Source organism: Oryza brachyantha, chromosome 2 (genome assembly GCF_000231095.2).
Source record: "Oryza brachyantha chromosome 2, ObraRS2, whole genome shotgun sequence".
Taxonomy (NCBI): Eukaryota; Viridiplantae; Streptophyta; class Magnoliopsida; order Poales; family Poaceae; genus Oryza; species Oryza brachyantha.
Genome location: NC_023164.2, coordinates 12,273,377 through 12,286,164, shown reverse-complemented (window position 1 = coordinate 12,286,164; position 12,788 = coordinate 12,273,377). Strand labels below are relative to the sequence as shown.

At 38.4% G+C, this 12,788-nt stretch overlaps 2 protein-coding genes across 2 annotated transcripts; one reads left to right on the top strand and one right to left on the bottom strand.

The window, feature by feature from the left end:
* The first annotated feature begins 345 nt into the window (after nt 1-345).
* LOC102707096 (pentatricopeptide repeat-containing protein DOT4, chloroplastic-like) lies at nt 346-2,957 on the top strand. The gene has a single exon (XM_006648564.3). The coding sequence runs from the start codon at nt 434-436 to the stop codon at nt 2,237-2,239; it is 1,806 nt and encodes a 601-aa protein (XP_006648627.3). The 5' UTR covers nt 346-433; the 3' UTR covers nt 2,240-2,957.
* A 3,310-nt stretch (nt 2,958-6,267) lies between these two features.
* LOC102706818 lies at nt 6,268-10,576 on the bottom strand. Its single transcript, XM_015833102.2, has 6 exons — nt 10,215-10,576; nt 9,938-10,088; nt 8,850-9,110; nt 8,142-8,223; nt 7,185-7,378; nt 6,268-6,819 (listed from the first exon to the last, which is right to left on the bottom strand). Exons 1-6 carry the CDS (start codon nt 10,457-10,459, stop codon nt 6,550-6,552), a joined length of 1,203 nt encoding a protein of 400 aa, XP_015688588.2. The 5' UTR covers nt 10,460-10,576; the 3' UTR covers nt 6,268-6,549.
* Nucleotides 10,577-12,788: the final 2,212 nt, after the last annotated feature.

Below are 12,788 nucleotides of genomic sequence, written 5' to 3'. Positions count from 1 at the left end.
GTCAAGCAGGAGTAGGGTATTATCTCGCTAGTCGAGAGCCCAAACCTGGGTAACCCTGTGTCTTCATCCTAACCATCAATTTTTACGCCTCGCTAGCCACCCCATATATATTGGTCGATATCTAAATCGTCGACAGAAATGAACATATAAGGATCATAAAAAAAAAATCTATGGTACGAGATTGGCTAAATGTAATTGATATTTCCTTCGTTTCACGTTATAAAGACTTTCTAATTTTATTTTAATTTATTTATATGTTAATAAATCCATACACATATATAAAGCATATAGATTGATAAACGAATAAGTTTAAATAAGTTTAGAAATCGAGCAAATTGTTAGGGCTATGCAAGAAAATTTTGTCAACGGAAAACGGTAGTACAACGCGAACGGCTGCGTGCCTGCGTATTACCTCTAGGGCCAGTGCACGCGCATGAGCGAACCCGCGCCGACGGCGACGGCCACCGCCACCGCCCTGCGCGAGTGGAACCGCCTGATCCAGCACGCCGCCGCGTCGGGTTCCTACCTCCGCTGCCTCCGCCACTACGCCTCCCTCCTCGCTGCGGGCCTCCGCGGCGGCGCCTCCACCTTCCCGTCCCTCGCCAAGTCCTGCGCCGCGCTCCGCCTCCCGCGCCTCGGCGCCGCCGTCCACGCCCACGCGATCCTCGCCGGCGCCACCTCCGGCGTGTTCGTCCGGACCTCCCTGCTCGACATGTACGCCAAGTGCGCCTGCCTCCCCGACGCGCGCCGCCTGTTCGACGAAATGCCGCGCCCGACCCTGGTGTCTTGGAACTGCATGGTCTCTGCGTACGGTAGGAGCTGCCTGGTGGAGGAGTCTGTTGCGGTGTTCAACGCGATGCGGCGTGCAGGGGTCAGCTCCAGCGAGGGCACACTTGTCGGCGTGCTCTCGGGTTGTGTGGACTCCTCTTTGGCAATCAATCCTGGCATGTGTGTCTACGGCTACAGCGTGAAATCTGGCCTTGATGCGGACCTGCAAGTCTTGAACTCGGTTCTTACCATGCTTGTCCGTGGTTGCTATCTTGATTCTGCGCGGTGGTTGTTTGATAGAATGGGCAACAAGTCTGTAGTTACTTGGACTGCATTGGCATCTGGTTATTTACATATAGGGGATTATCTGGAGGCGTTTGATCTGTTCAGCCACATGCGAGCTGCTGGGCAAACTGTTGATTCTGTTGTTCTCGTGAACCTCATATCAGCTGCTGTTCTATTTGGGAACTTGTCGGTGGCCAAGGGTGTGCATGCTCTTGTTAGTAAGCTTGGCTTTGAATCTGAGCAAGACCTTGCGGCGTCATTGATAAACTTGTATGCAAAGTGTGGAGATCTTGAATCTGCTCATGAAGTCTTTGGTGCAGTTCAAGTGGCGAATGTGGTTGTGTGGACGTCAATGATAAGTGGGTATGTTGAAGGTGGTCATCTTAATGAGGCGTTGATGATGTTTGATAGCATGGTCTGCGCAAACATAGAACCAAATGAAGCAACTCTGTCATCAGTTATTTCAGCTTGTGCCAAACTCGGGTGTGCTAATCAGGGGAAAAAGGTTGAGGAGCAGGCGATAGCCATTGGACTGCATTCAGATCCGCGAGTAGCTACTGCACTAATTGACATGTACTGCAAGTTTGGTAGCATCAAGCTGGCTAGGAATATTTTTGACAGTGTTAGCAATAGAGACTTAGCTGTTTGGAGTGCAATCATTAATGGATATGCGTGCAATGGAGAAGGAAGCGAGGCTCTTGTCCTTTTCAAGGAGATGATAAACAAAGGTTTTCAACCAGATGCGATTGTGTTTACTCATGTTCTTACAGCATGCAACTATTCTGGTTTAGTAGATGAAGGTCTTGAGTGTTTTCACAGCATGACAGTGGAATATGGTATTGAACCATCTATTGAACATTATATGTGCATGGTTGATTTGCTCTGTAAAGCTGGTCATTTTAGGAGCGCCCTAAAGTTTTTTAAGCAGATGCCAAGTCAAGTGCAAAATAAGGTTTTGGCTCCTATAATCAGTTCATACAGTGCTCATTCTGCTGATTCATCCATAGAGTTGGCACCAGAGGAACTTCTGAATCTTGACTCTCAAGATTCTGGTCACTGTGTTCTAATGTCTAATATGCTCAGTTGTTTAGGGGAATGGAAGAAGGCCACAAGTTATAGGAGGCAACTAAGCAAGGAAGGATTAATCAAGGAGCCTGGATGGACTTGTATTGAGCTGAGTGGCTAATTATACTTGATGTTTTAGAGCACCTGATTCACATACTTCTCCAATCTGAAGAGTAGTCACGTCTCTGGAAAAAAGGATGGCTCATATCTCAGGAGTTGTTTAATGGTTAGCAGATGGCATTCTCAGGTGAGGCTTACTTAAGGTCGAAGAATTAGTTCATCGTGAAGGCTCAAGTTCTACGTGTGACTAGGATTATACACTTGCAGCCAATGTGGTTTGAGGCTATGGTTGGGCACAATAAAATGTGACATCCATTCCAGATACATTTGTTGGTTTTGAGGCTTAACAAGTAATTATCGGCGCCTGACCATCCTCTGGTTAATGGAGGAGGGTGTGCCCTTCAGGAAAGAATGGCTTTTTATTGGGATTCAAGCATGCCAGGAGGTTCATGGTCCTCGTCTGGGCTAATGGCTATGATCTAATAAAACATACTCCTTCAATGGAACAAAAAGAGATGAGAGACATTTTAAGATGGCATCACTGAATCTACCAAGAGTTGGAACTATGGCCCTGTACTCTCCTCCATCCACTATCCCATTCAATCTCTTCAGGCATGACCACTTGCTTACTGCCATTCCACAGCAACAGCATACTTCTCTCCAGCTGGCTGCCCTTGCTAAAAGTTGGTGATAAGGAGAAGATATATAAAGATCCCTTAGAGCAAGTTCAAATAGTATAACCAACTACTAGGTTCAATTCATCTATAGTCAATCTAATAGCCAATTCATACAATAGCTAGCTATAAAACATCAATACATGGTCCCATATGTTATACACATAATTTGTCTTGGAGTCCGCGTGCAGCTGCTATAAATTAGTAGCCTACCTCTCTTCTCTCTCCTCTCTTATCTCTTTAAAATATTCTTATAGTTAGCCTATAGCCTGCTGTTGTACCTGCTCTTAGGAACAAGCATATAAAGATGACGCTATATACTTCATTGACCACCTCAGGTTAGCGTCACTTTTTCATCCGTCTCATGTTTGTTGAAATTGTCCTACAGTGTTCCATTAGCCACACACACACATATATATATATATGTATGTATATGTATATTAAAATTAGATCCTACTACTCTCTTTGTATCTAAATATTTAATACCGTTGACTTTTTGATACATGTTTGACCGTTTGTTTTATTCAATTTTTTTTAAAAAATATATAAAGCTATATATATGCATAAAAGTGTATTAACAATAAATAAAATAATATAAAAATAATTAATAATCATGTAAAATTTTTGAATAAGACGAATAGTTAAACATATATAAAAAGGTCAATGACGTCAAATATTTAGAGATGGATGGAGTATATATGTATATATGTACATATATATGTATGTATGTATGCATTATGTATGTATATAAAACCTTCATGTATTCTTGAGATGTGTGCACCATATTAGATGGAGTATGTTCTACTATACTTTTTTGTATATACATGCACACACAAATACTTAAAAGTCTTCAAAAATGAAAAATATTTGCCTTGTTCTATTATACATTTTTGTATACACACGCAGACAATCAGTCAGACATAAAGATGACGCTATATACTTCATTAACCACCTCAGGTTGGTGTCACCTTTACATCCACCCCTTCTGTTCATTGAAATTGTCCTATGGTGTTCCATTAGCCACCAATACACACGCGCGAATATATATAGTATAGTTTTTCTATATATATGTATACATATATGTATATAAATAAGGATGGATGGTAGAGATTGCTTGAGCAGGTGAATGTGTGTGTATTCTTCTATACCAATTTTAAGGATGTATTCTGAGGTGTAATGCCCAAATAATAAAGGAAATGGTCAAAGGGTTTAAACCTTTGGAATTGCCGTTAGACTACTCATTATTGAAATGGGTGCAGCTCAACTAAGGTGGGGGCGCGGTGTTAAAACAAAGACCTACTAAATATTCATCCAAAGCAGAAGCGAAAATTTATAGATATATCTCCAGAAACTATAAATTAAAGATCATAAGCAATACATGTTGGGAGATCTTGCAATAATTAATGTGATAAATGTTTTTAGACTTTATCTAGGTTTAAAAGTATTTATAGTAAGAAGATATTACAACCAGCTTAATATTAAAAAGAGTTCTACTGGGAGGTGAATCTTATTAGAAGATATTATTATTGGGAATAGATACCAAGTTATATTTGTTCATATCGAGGGAAAGAATTATCATTTACCTGATCTACTCTCTAGTTTACGTGTTTTGCACGGATTAAGAAGTCTATGAATTATAATGGAGTTGAATTCTTCACTTTTGGAGAGGACAACAAGCTTAATATATTTCCACCAAACTCCTAAAAATTTAAAATAAAAATCTACATAATCTTAGATGAAGTGCATGATTGTAATTTGGATAATTTTTTATACCAATATAACAATAGATTGTAATTTGGATAATTTTTTATACCAATATAACAATAAGAGTGGAAAAGATATATATACTATTAATACTATAGTATTGCTAAATATTTCACCTATTAAATGAATTAATAACAGTCATAGAAGGCCCTAAGGTAGTACAAGAAAAGCCTATGCATGTTGTATTTGATGGAAAACTCCAAGAATTTATGTCATTTGAAGAAATAATTGTCCGAATAATAAATGCAAAATTAATTGAAGGAATATCATGGGAAAATTTATAGATATTGACGAGGCAGTGAGCTAAGCTATTTTTTTTGGTATAAATGACATCACTTCCAAGAATACTGTGAAGAATATTGCTTTCAATCGGAAAAAGAGACACGTACCAACATGTTTCAATTCTAGTCGAATCAATTCGATAAAAAAAATCTAGTTGAATCAAGTATGCCTGCGAGAATAGAAATAAGATCCATCATTTTATGTCTGCTAGCTCATGAAACACTAGAAAGGGTGGAGATAAGATTAAAGCCTGAGAAGTGTTCTCCTCTGGCCTCTATAAAAGGAGGTGCCTTGCCATAAAGATCATCAAGGAAGCAAGAGCGCAACCAGAGCACATAAGCATACTCACCTCCTTCTATAAAGGCTAGAGGACAATGATCCTCAGCTTCAATCTTATCTTCACCCTTTATAGTGCTCCATGAGCTGGTAGACACAATATGGTGGAGCTTATTTCCAATCTGAGGGGCGTTCTTGATTCAACTAACTTGATACACGTTTGTATATTTGTCTCTCTTTTCCACCAAAAGAAATATTCTTTATAGTATTCTTAGCAATGATATGTTATTCACCAAAAGTATTTTTTGATTATTAGTAGTCTATAGGTTAGGGCATTGGTAATTATGTCAATTAAACATTCGTTATACATTATATTTTATCTATATTTCCTATTGGTCTGTTTATCTATGACTACCAATATCAATTGTATCTACATCAGAAAAGAATACATCAAAATTTTCATCATATGCCTTTTTCATTTCTTTGAAATTTTCTTTTATATCTTGCTTTAATTCCTTGAATATTTCTTCATCAAATTATTTCTTTCATTTTGGTGAAACTTTTTTAAAATTTTCTATTATCTTCCCGTCAATATATTCAACATCTAAGGGATCCACTCTCTTTGTTAGACATTCTTTATATGTGTGATTTTTAGACGACTCTTCTTCCTTTTTATTTGCATAACATGATGACTCTGGAGTTCTTATTTGTAGACCTCTTGCTTTTTTATATATTCTTTTGCAGTAGGCACTAAGTACTAATTTATTCCCATCCCAGTTTTTTTTCTAGCTTGGCTTAGTGCTCATCACTATTTATATATTTTTCCCATAATCTTCCTCGCGTTAACTTAACATCTTTTTTTTGGGTTCATAAAAAACTTATTTTCCAGCATTAACTTTTAGATCGCTAAGAATACGTAAATAAAAATTTTATCTATATATTATTTTTTATTTACAAATATATCATTTGACTTTTTTAAAATAAAAGGTCAAACGAGCACGCCCTAACTGCTGGCAGCCTGGCACTATTGTAACGATCCTTGCAACAATTCCAAGTATCCAACCGTATCTTGCACCTTCAGTCAGAACGCTACTCTTGCTCCAAAATTACAACTTTTTATACATTAGTATTCTCACGTAGCAGATTTCTACATGGTGCCAACTTAATACTCCACAGAAGTACTAATAGGCGAACCCAGACTACTACAAAACCTATTATTTACATAACCCGTCATGCTGAAAAAACGCTGTACGAATATTCCTTGTCAAGTACAAGGTTCCCACTTTTCTCAAGAAATAGAAAGAAAAGGTCAAGGTAAAACGTCTCCAACGTTAACCAATACTATTCCAAGTGCATGGATTCAGTCACATCACTTCTACTTCTGCTCCTCTGAGCTCGATCCTCTCTCTTTTTTGAATGCCTTCTTCAAGAAAAATGCCATTGCAAGCTGGGCCCCAAGGTTAGATCGGCCTCGGGATAGACATACGATGCTTCCAATAAGCAGGAGTCCACTTGCAATCGTTGCCCGAGATGACTTCTTCACTGGCAGCTGGCGTGATGACGTTCTTTCAAAATGTGAAGGGGCAACAGTTGCTCCTTGAGGTTGATCGTTTGCATCAACAACAGTCTCTAACGCCTCAGGAAACTGATGTGCAAATATAAGTTTCATCAGAGCAAGAACAGTAAATGACCCTATTTATTTATAGTAGAACAGTAAACCATTCACAAATTTGCACAGAAGTAAAGGACAGGCAACCTACAAGCCATGGCAGGATTTAGCAGGCTAGCACATACATAAGCACATATATTCTTATTTCAAGTTTCAACTAGGTACATGCATTGCAATGATCTCAAATAGCTATAATAATACAAGTAAATCAACTGGCCACACACACATATATATATATAAATGCAGACAATATAATCATTTAACAAAACTGGAGTCATGTGTAGAAGGCTGCACCTAAAGAAATATCAACCAAACCGGTGAATAGGTCAAGAGTATTTTACCTTCTTGATAAGTCTTTGCATGGTCAGAATCGATATTGATGAGATGTGACGTTGAGGATAGCGACGTAGTGCACTGTTCATTTTACAAATGTAATTCCAAATACCCTTAGCAAATGCCAGTTTTGCCATCTCTATGTTCATGCCATTGTCTTCATGATGAAGCACTGTAATTTGGCATGCATCCCTTCCAGGGACTGTAAAGTAACATAAACAAAAATAAAATTTAAGGCTAGTTGAAAATTCATGTGATATATCACCCAGGAAACAACAATTTAGAGATGCTTTTTTATGATAATTCAAACAAAGAAAAATGAGAGTCGAGATTAGCTAGCAATAAATGGCACACCATACTGGCTCAACTTTCCCTTTCAGTTGCATATTCAATGTCACAAAGGAAATTAAATGCCACAAAAAAATGATGGAAAGGAGAAGAAATGTGTAAGCATGGTATTTTATTCTTCGAAAATAAAATAGTATTAAGGAGAATATAATTCATTTAATTTCAGTTGATACACAGCCTGCTTAGCTTATTGCAGGTAGCTCAGTACAACTCGTAAGTCTTACTAATTTTCCCAATCTGTTTTTTTAAGCAAAACATAACTCATGTACAACTTACGGATTCAGAAGTTATTCAAAAATCACAAAGCCTTGCATTCTTATAGGTCAGCAAGTTCATCCAACAGAATTTTAATCTGAAAACTAAACACAAAATATATACTGTAGAGACTAGAGACTGGTATAACACCAAACAAGTAGATCATTCGGAGTTGTTCTAATGTCATTTTTACAAATAATATCAACACGATATTGGTATATCATTACCAAACAAGTAGATTATCCAGAGTTATTCCATGTTATTTTTAGAAATAGTATCAACACCATACATATCACTGAAACAAGGCAGCTTCAATAATTCTGCAAACAGAAGGACTTATATGAGTTTTAGAGTTGACTTACTTTTCCTAATGCACCATCCTGATCTCAAAAGTTGCACTCGGACAAATTTCCGCTGTTTTGGTGCAAGAGGATGCTCACATTCCTGTCCGGGTTAACAAATCAGCAATGTTGTAACAGAAGAACTTGTAAAAATGGATTGAGGGGTCAAAAGAAAATATGATAAGGTTGATTTATCTAATTAAATATGAAATACTCTTGTGAAGTTGGTGAGCTCATTTTAAAATTGTAAACTCAATTAAATACTCAAATCAGGCATTTATTATCCCTAGGATAATAGTAGACTGTGTATACTCGGCAGTTTGCTATATCAGTGATGTCTTAGCACCCCTCCCACCCCCACCCCGTCTCTCCTTTGTTTGTAAAGGACACAGGGATTCTGCAGGAAGCACTTTACTTCCCAAAATACGTGAATCTCTGACATTCTAAACAGGGCCTTAGTTGTTTAGAATTATCAAGCATAGGATCAAAACTAATTCAATTTTAGTTTCACACTAGAATAGAATATTGTAATTGGGATGCAAATCAACAATTTTGGCTGCATTGACTTCTTCTGAAACTGACTCCATGAGTATTGCCAAAAACTTATACCAGATCTACAATATTTACATTACTAAATAATTACAAACCAAGAATAACACGAAAGTATATCAGTTTTAAAGAGTTGAGAATTCAATGATTAGGAAGGATGGAGAGGGATATGAGACAAACCTTCACCAAACAATAGAAAGACTTTTCATTTCCTTCCCAAACTCGCCATGCCAATATGTACTCCCTTGGTGTTAAAAGTGGAAACTTCTTAATTGTACGTCCTATCTCTATTCCACTATTTTCATCAGATTGTAGCTGCTCATGCTTTATCACAGTGCTATCCCACTCCATTCTATACTCATTATCCATGTAAAAGTCCCTCAACAGCTCTGTTGAGCATCTCTCATATGTTGTGATACTAAGATATCTAGGAGGGCCTTCCTGCATAGGGGAAATAATTGCTCCATAAATAATTGAACTGTTAACTTGACCCAGTAAATGGATTCGCTTAGGAATAGGGATATTCAGACAAATGTAAAGGGTCAGCAAACATCATAGCAATAGCATGCAGCATAAGACAAGACCCAGACATTGAAATCCAATCATCAGACTCAAGTTTAGAATCCAGCAAAATTTCCTAGGACATAGGAAATTTCATGTAGACTTCCAATTCTGAATTCTTAAGGATTTATATTGCTTTAGTTTCATATATCGATTTTGAACAAACAGCATAGAAGACCAATTCAAGTATCCAGAGTGCACATAAATCAATATCGATAATTCTAGTGTGGTTCAGATCTCACTCAGAGATTTGTCATGCTCCCACTGTCCCAAAATAATAATAATAACCCATGAGGAGCACAGACCAAGGGACTGTAGGAAGCAAACAAGGTACTGAAATTAGTTGGAGACATAGTGCTATCAAATGCCATTGTACAACTAAGCATCCACTTTTAAAGCATGAAGGCAGAACAAATTGAGTTCAATTACTCTAATACCTAAAATCATGATTTTCTCGATGGACTTACTATGAACTACTCGTGCAGTAAGCATTAAACAAGTCAGCCAAGAGTAAATTCACAATCCATCTTACGAAAAGACGCAAGATCATCGAAACATTCCCAATCTATTCTCTACACAAAACTCACCACTACACTACCATTAGACAATCTTTAGCAACCTCTGGTGCAGTGACCCACACCGATATATAACATAATAAGATCAATGGCTTCAACAATAAGAGGAGGATAGAGAGGGGCAAGAGATACCATGGGCTTGTCGCACCACACCCTGTAGGAGACATCATCGTTCCCCTTGGCAATCACTTGCTGCCACCCCTCGCTCTCCGGCTCGCGCGCCGCCACGCCCAGGTTGCCCACAAGCTCCCGCAGATCGCCCTCCGTCACAAGGCCCTCAATCCTGCGAACCACACCAAGGAGCGGGGGGCGAACCCCAATCAGAGCAGAGCCCCCACATTCTCGACCAGAAAAAAAAAATGAAACCAAAAAAAAGAAAAAAAAAAACGCGCGGGCAGAGGAGCCCAACCCTGCGGCGGAGTAGCCGGGGGCGGAGGAAGAGGAGGTTGCGGCGGCGACGGCCTCAGGTCGGAGGCGGCGGCGGCGGAGGCGGAGGCGGCGGAGGAGGGAGACGGAGAGGTGGGAGACGAGGAGCAGGAGGAGGGCCGCGGCGGTGGCCCACCCGCCGCCGCGGGCGACGGGGCGCCACAGGTCGGCGCCGCCGAGGAGGAGGAGCGGCGGCACGGCGCGCCCCGTCGACTCGGTCCCCGCCATGTAATACGTGTGTGAACCACGTTGATCCGCAAGGGGGGCTTCTCCTTCTTCTTCCTCTTCCTCTCCTTTCTTGGTTTGGTTTGGTTCCTTTCGTGGCGGGGGAGAAAGCGAGAAAAAAAAAGGATGGGGGAAGGAGATAAAAAAAGGGTTAAGCGATCGAGATGGAGAAAAATGGGGAATTTGGAGAGGTGGGCAGCAGTTCTACGATAATGTTCACAATTTGACGAGAGGGGCCGAGTGGGACGTTTTTTTTTCGTTTGTTCCTTGCATTTCTAGTGATGTATAGAATTTTTTTTGTTTAAAGTTTTGGAAATATAAATGGAGTAGGAATATTTTGGACGCCGAATGGGTTAAATGTCTTGTTTATCCATTATCGGTTGTCACTATCCTTTACTCGTTGTTTTATGACGACTGTGAAATCTTCGTTCGTTCGTTCATTTGTCATCGAGCTTTCTCAAATAGCTTTCAAAGTTGTTTGCCGGTGAGATTATTTTTTATTTAATTGTGGTAGGGACTAATTAATTTTTTAGAGTTATAATATTGTATTTCGTACATACCTTCAGTTACAAAAGTTGGTTCATAAAGTGAAACAAGGTCAGGTTAAAGGGGAGTGATTAGCTGGTAGCTAGTTGGGCACACTCTCTTGTATTACACATTCAAATAGGAGACCTACTGGAATTTTGATATTTTAGTCCTTTTAAAAATATATTTTATAAATAGATCCCTCAAAAAACTTATTGCACGAATGAACTTTCACACCGTCCTCCAAGTTATTATGTTATGGTCATGTGTCCAGAGGATGACGTCAATATCATTGGCGTCGTCCTATACAACGAAGACACCAATTATATTGGCGTGGTAAAAAAGGTCCATTCGTGTAACACGTTTTTTACCAGGGTTTATTATAAAATAAGTTTTCAAAAAGACTAAAATATCAAAATTGCAGGGGAGAGATAGCTCAGGGATAACTAGACAGAAAAGCGAATATATTCAAACAAGAACCTAAGAGAGACTTGAGGGTTGGCTTTTGGACCATCACATATGGGTTGCTGAATGGCCAAATATTTACGATTTCAATTCTAAGTATTATACACTTTATAATGGGTGGAGTGAGTTATTCATTCATAAGCTATGATTAGAAAATAATATTATCTCTATTTCATAATGTAGGACTTTGTAGTTTTATCTAGATTCTTGTAGATGTTAATGAATCTAGACACATACAAATTATATACATCGATAAATGGATGAATCTAAGAAAGAATATAAAATCTTATGATATGAAATGAATTGAGTAACTAGTAGAATTGTCCCATCCGTGGGGTGAGGGCTATGTCCCCTCTGCTGGAAAAGAATGCTTTTGAAAAGTTGCTTCATACTAACATATGTTGAGTTGCATTATCACCCTATAATCATAGTAAAAAAAGCATATCAGATCGGTGGATGAACCGAAAAAGGAGAACCGGCGACCTTGGCATCTCGGTTATGCTCACAGATCGTACCTGCAATCAAACCGGCAAAGAACCACTAAACCAATCGGCTTTTTAGTGAATTGGTGGGGGTTTTAAGAATCGAACCAATTTTTTAATTTGTCCTATGACGGTATGGCATTATGAATTTATTATATTACCATACTATAATTATTTATTTTTTGATGATGTGACCATATAATAAAGATATATTGGCTTATTTATACTTATTTTACCAATTCGTAATGGTTGTACATTAAAAATATTGCATATCAAATATAATATTAATAAATAAAATTAGCGCTTTGACCGATGAACCAGTGAACCGACAACCAGAGTGATCTCCAGTCCATTTATAGTACTACGCCTATAATATGATATGTTTTTCCTTGCAGATCAATGGATGATATGATAACTCTAGTAACTACGACACAATTAGTCTCTAGAGACACTTTCATTGTATAGTAGATACACCTTTTTTTGTGGCACTAGCCTATTGAATATACACTATCTAAATTGCCACATAAATTCCATCCTATGAATTGTCTCAATGATTGTAGTGACAATTCCTAAAATGTCTACAAGATATGTGGCATTTATATAGACACTATACTCTTTAAACAAATCTAGTGTCACTTCTTTAATATGGTTACTTTATGCATCATTAAGCGTAGAGACATTTCATAATGGCATTGAAGATATTTGTATGAATGTAGAGACACTTTAACCAGTTCATTCAAACAGACGTAGAGGCATTATTGTAGTGGTATTATATAATGTATCTATAACTTCAATGTTGCATTCCACGCCTAATGGTAATATATATTCATGTGCATATGTTTAGTATGGTATAGAAAAAA